General features: G+C 37.5%; 1 protein-coding gene across 5 annotated transcripts in view; it reads left to right on the top strand.

Annotated features, from left to right (window-relative positions):
* ENTPD7 (ectonucleoside triphosphate diphosphohydrolase 7) overlaps nt 1–15199 on the top strand; it is a 61635-nt gene that overhangs the window by 5189 nt on the left and 41247 nt on the right. For all 5 annotated transcript variants that reach the window (XR_009703024.1, XM_061207822.1, XM_061207617.1 and 2 more), the window contains exons 4-6: nt 10100–10305; nt 10550–10700; nt 14704–14807. Coding sequence is in view for 4 of the 5 variants with exons in the window: in XM_061207822.1 (XP_061063805.1) it covers nt 10100–10305; nt 10550–10700; nt 14704–14807 (461 nt within the window). In the remaining variant the exon portion in view is untranslated. The remainder of the gene's footprint in view (nt 1–10099; nt 10306–10549; nt 10701–14703; nt 14808–15199) is intronic.

Here is a 15199-nt window from a genome sequence, read left to right as displayed (position 1 = left end):
GGGAGTCTCTGTCTCAGTTGCCCATTTTGTCAGCTTACTAAATGGTTGCATAATAGCAGCCAGGGAGGGCTACCTGCATCCTCACTCATGTCCTGCAGGAGAGAAACGGGTCTTCCATGCTTTCTTATAAGAGTGAAGACCCTTCCTGGAAACCTCCAGCAACCCTTTCCTTGAATCATTTTTGGTCAGAATTGGGACACATACCTCCTCCCCTTAATATTTCTGGGTTGTTCTGTCCCCAGAATTTCTCATTTCCTATTCACTTTGGTCATTCATTCATTCATTCATTCAACAAACATTTATTGAGCAGCCACTATGTGCTGGTTGATAGGAACTAGGACATGGAGACTTGGTACTTTTTCTCAAGAAGTTTATATTTTCAAACTTTTCTCCTCTAGCAGCACTATTCCTTTGTATTTTTCTTTCTTCCTTTTCAAAGAGGAAACACTTGTTTAGATAGATGACTAGCGTTGTCAACAATTGGTCTTAAGAAGCCTGTAGCTTTGGAAAACTGAGCCCATAATTTGAGTTTTTTAAATGCTTATTGAGGTTTTTCTTGACATACCTGAGCACAGTTTCTCACTGGAACATAGCATGGTCTAATTATGGAATTCTATGTAGGATAATATGGCTGGAGTAAAGACTACTAGGCAGTGAGTGGTGATCTATATAGCTGGAGAGGTAGATCAGGCTGGGCCTGTTAAGCCATTTTAGGGGGTTTAGACTTTATCTTAAGGGCAGAGGGAAGACTTTGAAAGGCTTTGAAGAGTGATATGATCAGAAATGCTTTTTACAGAAAGGTCACTTTGATGGCATGGTGGAGAATGAATTGGAATCCTCCAGTAGAGAGATGATGGTGGCCTAGACTTGGGTGGCAGCAATGATGATGAAAAGAAGTAAATGCATCTGAGGGATACGTGGGAGGTAGAGTGATCTGATAGTTCTTATCTAGCACTAAACTCAGGTGGCCAGATTCAATAAATACTTATGCTGAATTAATTGAAACAAGTTAGCCACAGAGCTAAGGAACACAGAGACTGTGCCTGTGTAATGATCTTAACAAAATCCTCACACCCTGTAATGCTCTGGCTGAGCAGCCAGCAGCCATATAGCCTAGAGCTCCTTGTTCTTTAATGAAACGTTATGTGCATATGGCCACAAATTACCATGTGTCCTTAAACTTCACTCATGGCTGCCTACATGAGTCATTTAGGAAGCAAACATCTGTTGAGAGCTTGCTGTGTGTGTGACTCTGTGCTAGGCACTAGGGTACAAAGATGAATAAAACGTGGCCCCTGAACTCATGGAGTTAATAATCTAGTTAGGGAGGCAGATGTGAAGGAATAATTGTTTCCTGATGAGATAATAGTTTAAGTATAACTATGTAGAATCAGGAATAAAGAATCAGGAACTGTACATAGTCAAGAATGAGGAATAAAGTTAAGAATCAGAAATTAATCAGAAGAGGCTCATGAGTAACCAAATTTGATATCACTGAGTTCATGTACTAAGAGCTTATGTACTATACTGATAAGAAAGGCTCTCACATAGAGGCTGTTTACTTTTGTTTTACATACTGTTTTTTTGTTTTTGTTTTTTTAACTTTTTATTTTATATTGGAGTATAGTTTGTTAACAATGTTGTGTTAGTTTCAGATGTACAGCAAAACAATTCAGTTATACATATACATATATCTATTCTTTTTCAAATTCTTGCCCCATTTAGTTTGTTACATAATATTGAGCAGAGTTTCTTGTGCTATATAGTAGGTCCTTGTTGGTTATCCATTTTAAATATAGTACTGTGTACATGTGCATACTGTTGTAATTAGCTTAGTTCTCTCTTGTCTCAGGACACAGCAAATAATAACAAGTTAGAATGGTGGTAGTGGGAAGGGTGTGATGGTCATTAGATGCGGGCACACTGATGACAGTAATTAATAATGTACTGACATCTTGACAGTGAGGCAGGAGAGAGGAAATTTATTAAAAGTAGACTCGGGGCTTCCCTGGTGGTGCAGTGGTTAAGAATCCGCCTGCCAATGCAGGGGACCTGAGTGCGAGCCCTGGTCCAGGAAGATCCCACATGCCGCGGAGCAACTAAGCCCATGCGCCACAACTACTGAGCCTGCGCTCTAGAGCCCGCAAGCCACAACTACTGAGCCGGCGTGCCACAACTACTGAAGCCCACACATCTAGAGCCAGTGCTCTGCAACAAGACAAAGCCACCGCAATGAGAAGCCTGTGCACCTCAACAAAGAGTAGCCCCTGCTCGCCGCAACTAGGGAAAGCCCACGCTCAGCAACGAAGACCCAACACAGCCAAAAAAAAAAAAGTAGACTCAATAACTCAGAATTTCTACAGACCGTTTCTATAGTGCTAAACAGTTTTACACATTTTGTTAAAACTATTTTATTATACAGTCTAATTATTTGTGTTAATGATGACCTTAAGTAAGTGGTTTTCAACTTTATGTATCCAAATCACTTGGGGACCTTTAAAAAATGCAAATAACTGGACTTTTTCTCAAGGTGATTCTAATATGCAGCCTAAGTTGGGAACCATTGCTGTACAGTTTAGTTATATTTATCTGGGAACGAGGTATTGTGGTATAGGGGAAAGAGGATTGATTTTAGAGCTAATCAGCCTGTCATTCTCTAGTTGGGTTATCTCAGACAGGTGCTGTATTCTGAGATCTCATTTCTTTAAGTATAAAGTGGAGGTAAAATGCCTGCCTTGTCTTGTCATTTGGAGTAAAAAAGAAAAACACCTAGGACTGCCTGGTACATCACAGATATTAGTCTTATTAGTATTATTTGGAATAATCTTGATTTTTCTGTTCTCTAATTCTGTTTTGTGCCCTGCAAATATACAATGAAGATAAGGGGAAGCATTATCTCCATTTAAATTTTTTCCTTCCGGAATTTCTTTTTTGTGGCAGCTGTTAACTACTTAGGCACTGGTAAGCACTAGCTGATGATAAAATGATTAAACAAATGATTAGGAATTGATGAAAACACCTAACACTCAAGTTCAACAGCTTATAAAAAATTAGGACAAGTGCTTGTTGTGGTTGTGATTTTTATATTACATACATTGAATATAGTCATATTTTTTCCAACTTAAATTGTTCTTAATTCACATGATGAAATTATATCAATATTTTATATTGAAAAAAATGTTTTAATTTGAATTTTTTCAGCCATTGGTGGAACCTAGCGTATCACTTCTTTTTTCTTTTTAATTTTTAAATTTTATTTTATTTATTTTTTATACAGCAGGTTCTTATTAGTTATCTATTTTATACATATTAGTGTATATATAGCATATCACCTCTGAGGTGATATGGCCCAGGATTTTAGAAGCCTGCATGGGGGTTTTCCCTCAGTAGTTTCAAAGCTGAAGAGCTGTTGTTTTACAAGCATATACCCGCATTGCTTCTGGAAGGAGAGAGCAGAAGGTTTGCGTCAGAACTAGAATTTAGGAAAAGGTAAATTTACAGAATGATGGGTGTCAGTAAGGATAGAATCCAGAATTTTTTTTTAATTTATATTTCTAAAACAAGCTTTATTTTTTAGAGTAGTTTTAGATTCACAGCTAAATTGAGCAGAAGTACAGAGAGGTTTCCCATATACCTCTTGCCTTCCCCCGACCACGCACAGCAAAGCTATTTTTAAGAATAATTTTTGTTAGATGTGTTTTAATCAACTATTTATCTAGCATGTGGCATATAAGATGTGCTCCAACAACTTCATCCTACTTAATTCATATTTTACACCCATTTATTCATTCATCTATTCACTTACTCAACAAACACTGTCTACACTGTGGTATCCAATAGGGTAGCCACTACCCACAGAGGCTATTTAAATATATATTAATTAAAATTAAATAAAATAAAAATTCAGTTCCTTATTTGTACTAGTCACATTTCGAGTGTTCACTGGCCACATGTGGCTAGTAGCTATCCTATCAGACAGTGCAGAAAGGGAATATTTCCATCATATCAGAAAGTTCTGCTGGAAAGTGCTAGTCCTGGATACTGGGTAAATTGTTAAAATTTATTAATAATTTTTAGTATAAGGGGTACTTTTAGCATGTATTCATACATATTGTGCAAGACAAACAGTGAACCGTTCTTACTTAAATGTTCTGTATATTCAGTACATTTCTTTTTCACCTTAATATTTAATATTGTTCACTTTTTGGTAGCCCCACTACTGTCTTTATTAGTGGGGAAATTTTTGTCTGGTTGACTTATTGTCCTGAAGAATGTAGCTATTGAAAGGTGGTGCCTTCATGTTCCTTTGCCATCTGGGAATAACTGTGAATGAGAGCTACTGTGTCAGCAATCGGCTCAATACTGACCTTCCTTAGGAGTTTTAATTCTGTTTAAAGCAAGTGAAAAAGAGCCATTACTTATGGTTAGAATAAAAATGATAAAAAGATATACAGATGAAGTTAAGGGTTCTTATGTACAGTGGAAAAATTCAGAGATTTTGCTGGTGAAATTGAAGGCATTTATTTGCATTTATTCATTTATTCATTTACTTGTCCTTAATGGTGTTTATGTTTATAAGCAGAGCTTTAAATTATAAATGTTCCTGACTGCTCTGATTAATCTTGTTAGGAGATAAGTAGTAACCTTACAAGATGCCTTTCTGGGTATGTATTGCTATCATCAGTCATGCACAGCTGCTTTGGCTGTAATGTCATTATATTTGGTTTTGAGCCTTGAACAGAGTTGGGATATGATGACATTCATCAAAGAGGTGGTAGCTCCATGCTGATGGGGGATCACTTTAATGGACTTTTGGCATATTACTGAGTTCTTTTTGAACTCTAGAAGTGGTATAATTAGTGTTGATTTTGTAAGCTAGGTAATGGTTTGGTTAGTTATTGCTCTAATGCTGTTAATGTCTTGAGGATAATGGGAACGAAAAGCAATGTCTTCCAATTCTACCTTGGGTGATGTATATGTGGGTATCTTTCTTTTCACTGACTCAGCAGTGACCAGAGGGAAATCATGTTTCTCAAATAGAGAGGATATATGTGTGTGAGGCGGGGGTAAGTGCATGTGATGATGAATCAGATCTCTCCTGGGACGGTGGATGTGAGGGATCCAAAGCTTTTGGAACTTTTCTCTTGGGCTTTAGGTCTTCTTTAGGGGTTGACTTAGTGCAGTATCAGCAAAGCAGAAGGATCCAGCAATGCAAGTAATTAACCATGATGGCTAAGGCTAGGACTGCAAATCAGAAATGAAAATATCCAAGAAAGGACCAGTGATCCATCCGCGTTAGGAGCCTAGACAGAGGAAGACCTTCAGGTGGTTGAAAAGTGTAAGAAGCCTGATTAGGTCATAAGAGGTCAGAATTCCAGAACTTTCTGTGGCCTGAAGCAACTGATCAAGGATTCAAGTGGGAAATGTAACATAAATGTCATCTGGTCCTATCTTTCTCCCTTGTATTCTAGTGTCAGCTGACTTTTTTCTGCCAATGCACACATGGCGACTTCTAAGAGAAGAGAAAGCAAAGTTGAGTTGTACCCAAATTAGAGCTGTAAAGTTGCTTATCTTGACAGGAACCAAAGAGGATGACAGGATGCTTTGGAAAGCCATTGAAATTTTCTAAGGAGACCAACTGATTTTGAATATAGCTATACAAAGACATAGATGAATTATTATGTTAGTTAACAAACTAGCAGCTTCATATTGTGAGCTCTAGGCCCAAGCCAATCAGTATTGATTGATACGTATCAGAGAAATGTGAGGAACATTGTGACTGTATTGAGGTATGCAGTTCAGGTAATTACTCTTGAGAAGCTGAGAGTCTAAATGGAGAGGTGGAGCAAACAAATATGAAAGAAGTCTTAGGGCTCATACTGAAATGTAAGCAAACTGCTTAAAGAGAATAATGACACTCCACATGTTAGAACAGAAGGAGGAGGCCTTTTTTAGATCATTACAAGAATCAGCTTGTTGAGGGGAGGCTTCTTTTTTTTTTTTTTTCTGTATTCAATATCCTGTTATAAATCACAATGGAAAAGAATATGAAAATATGTATATGTATAACCAAATCACTTTGCTGTACATCAGAAACTAACACAACATTGTAAATCAACCACACCTCAATTAAAAAATTTTTTTAAAAACTCAGAAGTTTGGAAGAAGTTGATTCCAGCCCTCATGGATGACTTTGAGGCGTTCAAGACTTCAGTGAAGGGAGTCACTGCAGATGTGGTGGAAATGGCCAGAGAATTAGAATTAGAAGTGGAGAGGAGAGGCTTCTTGAGAACTGGGAAGCCATATCAAAGAAAGGAAAGGGAGGAATAGGTAGAGAAGCAAACGGATGTTAGAAAGAAAAAAGGTCGCGTTAGAGTAGTGGTTCTCAAAGTGCTTACTGACGCTTGGGAGTCTCTGAGACCCTTCCAGGGAGTCTGTGAGGCCAAAACTATCTTGATAATAATACTAAGATGTTGTTTGCCCTTTTAAAAAATTGTGTTTAAAAACGCATAACACAATTTACCCATCTTAACCATTTTTAAGTGTATAGTTCAGTACTGTTAAGCATATTCACATGGCTATGCAGCCAATCTCCAGAACTTTTTCATCTTGCAAATCTGAAACTCTATACCCATTAGACAACAACCCCTAATTTTTCCCTATCCCCAGCCCCTGGTAACCACTATTCCATTTTCTGTTTCTATGAATTTGCTTACTTTACATACTTCATATAAGTGGAATTATCTAGTGTTTGTCTTTTTGTGACTGGCTTATTTCACTTAGCATAATGTCCTCAAGGTTCACCCATGTTGTAGCATATGGCAGGATTTCCTTCTTTTTTTTAAGGCTGAATCATATTCCATTGTATGTATATACCACTTTTTGTTTATCCGTTCATCTGTCATGGACATCTGAGTTGCTTCTACCTTTTGGCTATGGTGATATTATTTGCCTTTTTCAATGAGTTGACATTTACACTGATGATGCAAAAGCAATGGTGGGTAAAACTGCTGGTGCCTTAGCACAAATCAAGATAGAGCACCAAGTTATACTAGTAGTTATGGTAGTCTTCATTGTCACACAATTGCAGTGGGAAGAAAAGTCTAATTCCACTTAAGAATATCTTTTTAATATTCTGTGTGACAAAATGGGAAATAGGAATTAAGCACTTCTGTTGCATACTCAGGTTGTCTCAAGGAAAAACACTTAGGCAATTGTTTGAGTTGTGAGCTGAACACAGTCATGGAATACTATTTTTCACTTGAAAGAATAACTGTCAGAAAAACTGTAGATTTCAGATGTGGGTATTTCATAGACATTTTCTTGAAAATGAATGAAGTAAAAACCTGTCACTTTAAGGAAAATAACTGTCAGTATTTATTGCCAGTGATAAAATTTGAGCTTTTAAGTGAAAATTAGAAGTTTGGGAAATTTGTATCTGCCACTGTAAGTTTGATAGCTTCCCAATACTTAAAAGACTTTTTTGATAAAATTGGTAGTGATATTAATGAATGTGTGTGGTTTTTTTGGTAGAATGAAATGTGTCAACGTTAAGATTTGCATAGCTCAGCAAACCAGTATTTTCCAGTATATGATGTGACAACATTACGCATGGGTAAAAGCAGTTTAAAGTGAAAGATAGACCAGTGCATTTTAATGTAACAGTATGAAAAGTTCTTAGAGTTTAGATTCCACATTGCAACCAACCTTTAAGAAACTCCACTTGTCGAGTTTCAGTGTAGTACCGATGATCTAAAAAGTACTCTTCCCTTTTCCAACAACATATCTGGGTGAAGCTTTATTTTTCTTCATATACTTCAATCAAAACAACTTATCGTAACAGATTGAATACAGAAACAAATATGAGAATCTAGTTATCGTCTATTAATCCAGACACTAAAGAGATTTGCAGAATTCTAAAACAATACCACTCTTCTAACTTTTTTGTTTTAGAAAATAGTTGTTTTTCATAAAATATGTTAATATGTAATGGGTTTGCTATTGTGTCTAAATAAATAAATAAATATTTTTAAATGTTCTGTTTTATTTTCTAACATGGTAAATATAGATAGATGTACCACAAAAGCTCTTTGGGGTCCAATAACTTTTTTAAGACTATAAAGGGGTCCTGAGCCCCCAAATTTTGAGAACCAATGTACTGGAAAAAGTTATTCATTAAGCAGGAGGGGACAGGATCCAGAATCTTGTCAAAGAGAAGTAGAAGGGATGGTTTTCAGAGAAGGAAAGCAAATAAAGATCTGTGAAATAGAAAGATTGCTGATGAGAAATGAAAAGTCACTTTGGGCTCGAGATGGATTATCTTGCCTATTTCTTTTCTATCTGTGGCACACAGATGTCTGCCCAGCTTTCCTGTGATAGAAGTGAGCTGTTATGAGTTGATTGGTGGATTGTGAGCCCGTTTCAGCCCAATCATTTGATTAGAATGGGAAAGTCTGTGGTGGAATGGAATCTTTAGGGCTGTAAACTTTCTAGTGTGTAACAGACTTTTACCATCTGCTTCACTTCCCGCAACTCACTCTCATATCAGATCCAGAAAAAGGTTCTACCTGACCCTATCCTATGCAATAATTTACAGCATTGTATTGAAGCTCAAATATATGTTCTCTTTTTTAAAAAATGCATTTTGTGTTATAGAATAGGAAAGGTACTCAGCTCTACGTTTTTGATTTCAGAACTGTTTCTACATGGTCTTCTTTTCATCAAGTTTGCTTTTCTGTCCAAAATAAGGAACTTTGTAGTCTGTGTAGCAATGTGAAATCACCAGTAAACACAGGTAGATTGTTCTGAGAGGTATGACACATGGCTTACTTTTCTGGATTTACTGTGAAGGGAATGTTACCTGCAATTCAAGGCCCCTCACTTGCGTGGGCCCCTTTTGTATTTGTAATGTTGAATATTTTGTTTAAAAGAACCTTCCTCCCCCGTTATATTAGTTTCAGGCTTCACAAAAGCTAGTTCTAAAGGGTTCTACGTAAGGGTCTTGGGGATCTGGAGGTTAGCTCTAAAGACAATGTTGGATGATAGGGCAGAAGGGAGTTTAGGTGTATTACTTGAAAAAATTCACAACATTACTTTCAGAATATTCATTCAATTATTAGCTCAACCTATGGTAATATTTATTCAAATTTAAAAGAATCTAGAAGGCAAAATTTTAGTCTGCCTACCATGCATTATATATTAGCGCCAAGAAAGAGCTCTCCTTTTTTGAGTAATAAGCTAAAAGCCATTCTCATTCTCACCGGGCTCCTCTTCAGGTGAAGCCTTTGAAGAGGAGTCATCAGTGACATTTGTACTTTTCAGACCCTTACACTCTGAGGAAACTTTAATATTTATTAAAGCCTCATCACTCAGAAGAAGGGTTTTACCAGCTTTTAGCCTTCTTTTCTTTCTGGATATTTCAGCCCTTTTCTCCAGAGAGTCTTCTGCTATTTGTTCTCCCAATAGTTATCATGTGACAATAAGAGCAGAGGTAGCAGCACAGCAGTGTGTTGTCTCTCTGAGGGTAGAGACTCCTAACTACCCTCATTTCACAGACGAGGGAACAGCTTGCGAGAAGTAATTTCCTGAAGCTCACAAAACGTAGAAAGTGCTAGAGCCGAGACTCAAACCTTGGGGTTTTGGTGGTAACATCTTTACTTGTTCCGTCTTCCTGCTGTCAGCCAGCTATCATTCCGCCATATTCTTCATGTTTATATACAGAAAGGATAGATAAATAGAAAAGAAATTATTAGAATTGCTTTAGTTATCTAGTGTGCATAGCAAACCACCCTCAAATTTAGTGGCTCAGTATTTACTCAGGCCTAGAAGCCCTTTAATGCTTAGTAAAAGATTTGCTACCCTGGCCAGTTTCAGAACTGCTCCCAAACTTAGGGGAGTCTTTTGGTTACCTAATTTCAGTATAAACCAGCTGTTGCCTCATATACATCAGTAAATATGGTCAATATTGTTTCATTCCTTTGTTAGGATGTGTAGTCCCATGTGCCTGGCACATGTAGGCACTTAATGAAGACTCACGAACAGATGAATTAAGTGGTGGTGCTATTTGCTTAACACTAGTTTCTCTTTTTGCCCGGCTTAGGTATTTGGCTCGAGTAGGAGATCTTGAAGCTACTGACACTGAAGACCCAAATCTAAATTATGGACTTGTTGTGGACTGTGGCAGCAGTGGCTCTCGGATTTTTGTTTATTTCTGGCCAAGACATAATGGGAATCCTCATGACTTGCTGGACATCAAACAGATGAGAGACCGTAACAGCCAACCAGTGGTTAAAAAAATCAAGCCAGGTACTAAATGGAATATATTTCATTGTCAATCTCTTTTATCTGCTACAGAAATGAGAGGACAGAAGAGAAGAGGGAGAAAGAAAGCTACCCTTTTCTTCTGGAGGTTCTGGATAATGGGAGGGATTCATTGCTGCCCTACTCTTATGAAATAAATGTTTAGGACCTTAAACAGAACCTTATGGGGTATCAGTCTTCTGAGTCTATGTGATCTGCTCTTTAAAGAAAGTATCTTATCTTACTTAAGGAATCTCTGCAATGGCAGACACTCCAGAACATGTCAGCGATTACCTTCGTCCTCTGCTGAGCTTTGCTGCTGCTCATGTGCCTGTGAGGAAGCACAAGGAGACCCCCCTTTACATCCTATGCACAGCAGGCATGAGGCTTCTCTCCGAGAGGTGAGATGCAGGAGAGTGGGTGGCACAAGAGTTGAAAGTGCAGTTTCATACATTATTCTCTGTGGTTCCCTGGTCTGAAGGCAGGATGTGGGTATAGCACACAGAGTTGACAGGTGGCACTAAAAGACTTCTTGCTCAAAATAGAGCAGAGCCACTCCTACACCCCGTTATTTCACAATCAGTTGATCACACCTCCATGTCATTTGCTTCTTTGGGATCAATATCTATTTGAGATGGCTGTAATGATTCTTAGTTTTGATTGAGGGTTGGGAGCAGTGGTGATGTAATAAATTTGGATCATGAGGCACCTAGAGGGGGAGCATAATTTCAGAAGGGTAGTAGGAGGGTCACCTGAGGGACTGGGTACCTGGGGGCTAGTAGGAGGGCTCTGGTAGGAATGGGGTTTTCTCTATAACTTTGCCTGGCTCCCTGGTGATAGTTGGTGCTACTTGCAAAGCTTAGTCTCCATTGCTTTAGATCACTTTTTTCACCCTCTGCTGGTTAAGCCTTTTCCACTTGACCTTGGCAGTTCAGCCTGGCTTCTTGCCACCTGATCCTTCTTCTTTCACTGAAAGAGGAGGAAGACGAAGAGGCAGCAGCTACGCTTAGGTCAGACCCCTCCTTGTTTGTGATTTCTCCCCTTTGACACCTCCCTGACCCCTCCATACTTATTATGGTCTTGAGGTAGGAATGAGCTCCCTTAACTTGAGCACCCATCCTTCTGGAATGTTCACAGTCTCATAGTCATCGGGTATTTTTCATTAGCTTAAATGTTTTTCCTTGATAAATAGCAGTTCCCTTTTCCACAAAGTTTCATTTCATATACTTGGCCAACAGCAATGAAAACCTCCGCCATGTGTGTAGGGCTCCATTCTGCTTGTGCCAGACATGTATGTCAACACTTCTTCCAGTTGACTACTTTCCTTCTGCTCAGACACAGAGTTACTGGTTTACTGTTGAGAAGCAGATTATTTTATGTAGCCATTTGTCAATCTGAAAGGCCTTCTAGCTCCTTGTTTTCCCATACATCTTGGTCTTTAAATTTTTTTTTTTTGGTTTGTTTTTACTTATTTTTAAAACTAAAGTTTAAAATGTTATTGCTAGAACCTTACATCATTAAAGGAAATCTTAAAATCAAAACAAAGAAGTTATAATTCTACTATCCTATCAAAACTGTTTCATTTTGTCCTATTCCTTTCTCTCTGTATATCTATGTGTAACTTCTACAAAATTGTAATCATACTACATGTGCAATTTAGAATTTTTGTTTTTGACATAAGTAATACATCATTCAAAATTTTAGAAACCATGGGAAGAGTATGGATGACATAGGTGGTGCCACATCACAGGGCTGTGGACTAAGGTCTCACAAACAAGGAAGGAGGGTGGAGGGTCAGAGAAAAAGCTGACTCGGAGGTCAAAAAGGCAGAGCCAACCAGCAGGGTGATGAAATGGCCACATTTTGTGTGTCTGGAGCAAAGGAGAGGATTGCCTCATCTCCTGGCACTGCCCAGCCTTTCCTCTGTTTGTCAAAGAAGTTTCAATTTAAACAAAACCAACTATGTAGCTCCACCCCACTTGTCTAAGATGTTCCCTGTCATCATGGAAGCTCTGAATATTAATATTTATTTTATCTTAAGAATTTTTAAAGAACTTGCCTTTAACTTGTTTTTTGATCACCTCTTTTAATAATGCCTCGATCTACCCTGGGCTTATGAAATCATTGCTACCTCTAAGGTAGCTATAGTTGTCGACGTAAGTGTAACAATCACTGCAAGAACCTGTTTTGTATAATTAATGCTTTGTTAATTTATTAGCATTTGTGAGCAATATTCAAAATGGGTTTGAATCCCCTAGACTGTATTTTGGATTTATTAGCATTAGGTTTTATTTTTTTGCCGAAGGCCTAGACTAAGAGAATTTGTTCCACTGCCTTTTTAGTTTGTAACGGAAATACCTTTAAAGAATTACAAAGTGATAATTTAAGAAAAAAACACTTTATTATGGGAAATTTCAAATGTATATAGAAGTAGAGAGAATGATGTAATGAATCCCCATTTACTTGCCACCCAGCTTCAACAGCTGTCAGTGTTTTGCCATAAAATGTTTTTTTTTAATAAAGAAACAATATTGAATTTTAGAAAATGAAAGTTCTGTCCTATCCTGTGTAATACATGAAGAGTGTTTTGTTTATTAACATAAATTGGGATCATATTATATGTACTGTTTTGTAACCTGTTGGAACTCAAAATATATTGGACATCTTTTCATGTCAATACATGTAGATATAAATTGACCTCATTTCTTTTAACATCTGTGTACTATTACATTGCATGACTATACCATAAATTATTTAGCCAGTCACTACTGATGTATGTGCATTTAGGTTATTTCCAGTTTTTCATTGTTATAAATAATGCTGTGGTATTTTTTCTCTTTGTATTCTTATCTGATGATTTCATTGCAATAAATGTCTTAAAATGTAGTTGCTGGGTCAAAGGTTAAGCACATTAAAAATTTTGATACATAGTCCCAGATTACCCTTTAGAAAGGTTGTACCAGTAATTTATATTCCAAACAGCAATGTGTGTTGGTACCCATTCTTCCATGTCATCACCAAAACCAGCAAGCCCTCTTCTTTGGGTAGTTTAGAACCATATCCAATAAGGAGGGCTAAATAGCACCTCTAGTTCCCCATATGAAATTTTTATCATAAAAATTTCTTGTGTATAACAATGACATTATATATTGAAAGATTATTACTTTAAATGTAATTTTCACTTTCAAGTGCTAATAACATTCTTCACCAAGTCATGCTGACAACCAGTATAGCCAGCAGAATATTTTTGTAATGAGTAATCTTAAAAATCCAAGATAATTACTCTTATTTTTAACCAGCATTGTCTCTAGATTTATATGATCACCTCTAGCTTTGTTTCTTTGCTTGTCTTTATCTGATAATACTAATAACATAAAACTTTAGAGGACAAAACAGCCCTGTAGATACTAAGCTTCAAGCGTCATCCCCAAATTATGACCTTTGGATTTTGATCCTGATCTGGGTTTTCCAAATGATAAGATTTTTATAAAGAAAAAAAAAATCAACCCTTGAAATATGGAAAAGGAGATTTAAAAGTGCATTGTTAATGTAAAGGATCATGTAAAAATTTGTGGGCCAAACAGTGCTTCTTATGTGGTGATGTGAGACACTTTTTCTGTATTGTGAGATCTAAGGATGAGATTGTGTTCCTCAATTTAACAGCCTCCTTTCATAGTGGTTAGGAATAACATAATTACATCTGTTTTATAGATTATGAAACTGTGTTTCAGTTTCCTGCAGCTTATCCATACTTAGCCTGTGAGAGGCATAGAACCATAGTCTCATCTTTTAATAATATTTGAATTGTAACATTGTATAAAGGATAAGTATTACTGTTACCATATTGCCTTTTAAGAAGGAGGCTATACTTTTTTTTTTTAATAGATCTTTATTGGAGTATAATTGCTTCACAATACTGTGTTAGTTTCTGTTATACAACAAAGTGAATCAGCCATATGCATACATATATCCCCATATCCCCTCCCTCTTGAGCCTCCCTCCCACCCTCCCTATCCCACCCCTCTAGGTCATCGCAAAGCACCGAGCTGATCTCCCTGTGCTATGCTGCTGCTTCCCACTAGCTAACTATTTTACATTCGGTAGTGTATATATGTCGATGCTACTCTCACTTTGCCCCAGCTTCCCCACCACCACCCCCGCCGCCCTGTGTCTACAAGTCCATTCTCTATGTCTACGTCTTTATTCCTGCCCTGAGGAGGCTATACTTTTGAGTAATTTTAAACCTTTGAAATCTTGAAGGGGGTACCAAACAGAAGCAGGGATCAAGTGTCTTGGGTAGGTGAACAGTGAGGTCTAACAAGACTAAGTAGAAGGTCAAGTTGAGGTTGTTTGTGAGAAGAGAGTTTAACCATTAACTCTTAGGTTTTTTGTTCTTTCTTGCAGGAAGCAGTTGGCTATCTTGGCCGATCTAGTGAAAGATTTACCTCTGGAGTTTGACTTCCTCTTTTCTCAGTCTCAGGCAGAAGTGATCTCTGGGAAGCAGGAAGGTATTGTGCCTTGAGGAGTAAAAGCTTGCACTTGGGGTTTGTAGTTTTGGGGTGGAGTTGAATGCATGTTCTCATGTAGCCCAAATGTGGCCTGTATGATGAATTATGTTTCCATTTCTTGAAAAACAGAAAATCTTTTGTCTTCTAGCTGCAGTTCACATAAAGGAAAAGATTCACCTTTTTCAATCTCAGTATTGCCTTTTTCAGTCCTAAAATTCCCGTTTGGTTTTACTCCATTTCTTTGCTGAGACTTTCTATCTTTCCATTCATTGGAAGGCTGCTCTTATTTCCTGGCTATATAGCTGCTTTATTTGATAATTCCAACACCTGTGTCATCTCAGCGTTGGCATCTTTTCCCTTGAGATTGGAAAGGTTGAGATTTTCCTAGTTCT

This window comes from Eubalaena glacialis, chromosome 1 (genome assembly GCF_028564815.1).
Source record: "Eubalaena glacialis isolate mEubGla1 chromosome 1, mEubGla1.1.hap2.+ XY, whole genome shotgun sequence".
Classification (NCBI taxonomy): domain Eukaryota; kingdom Metazoa; phylum Chordata; class Mammalia; order Artiodactyla; family Balaenidae; genus Eubalaena; species Eubalaena glacialis.
This window is presented reverse-complemented; position numbering and strand designations above follow the sequence as displayed.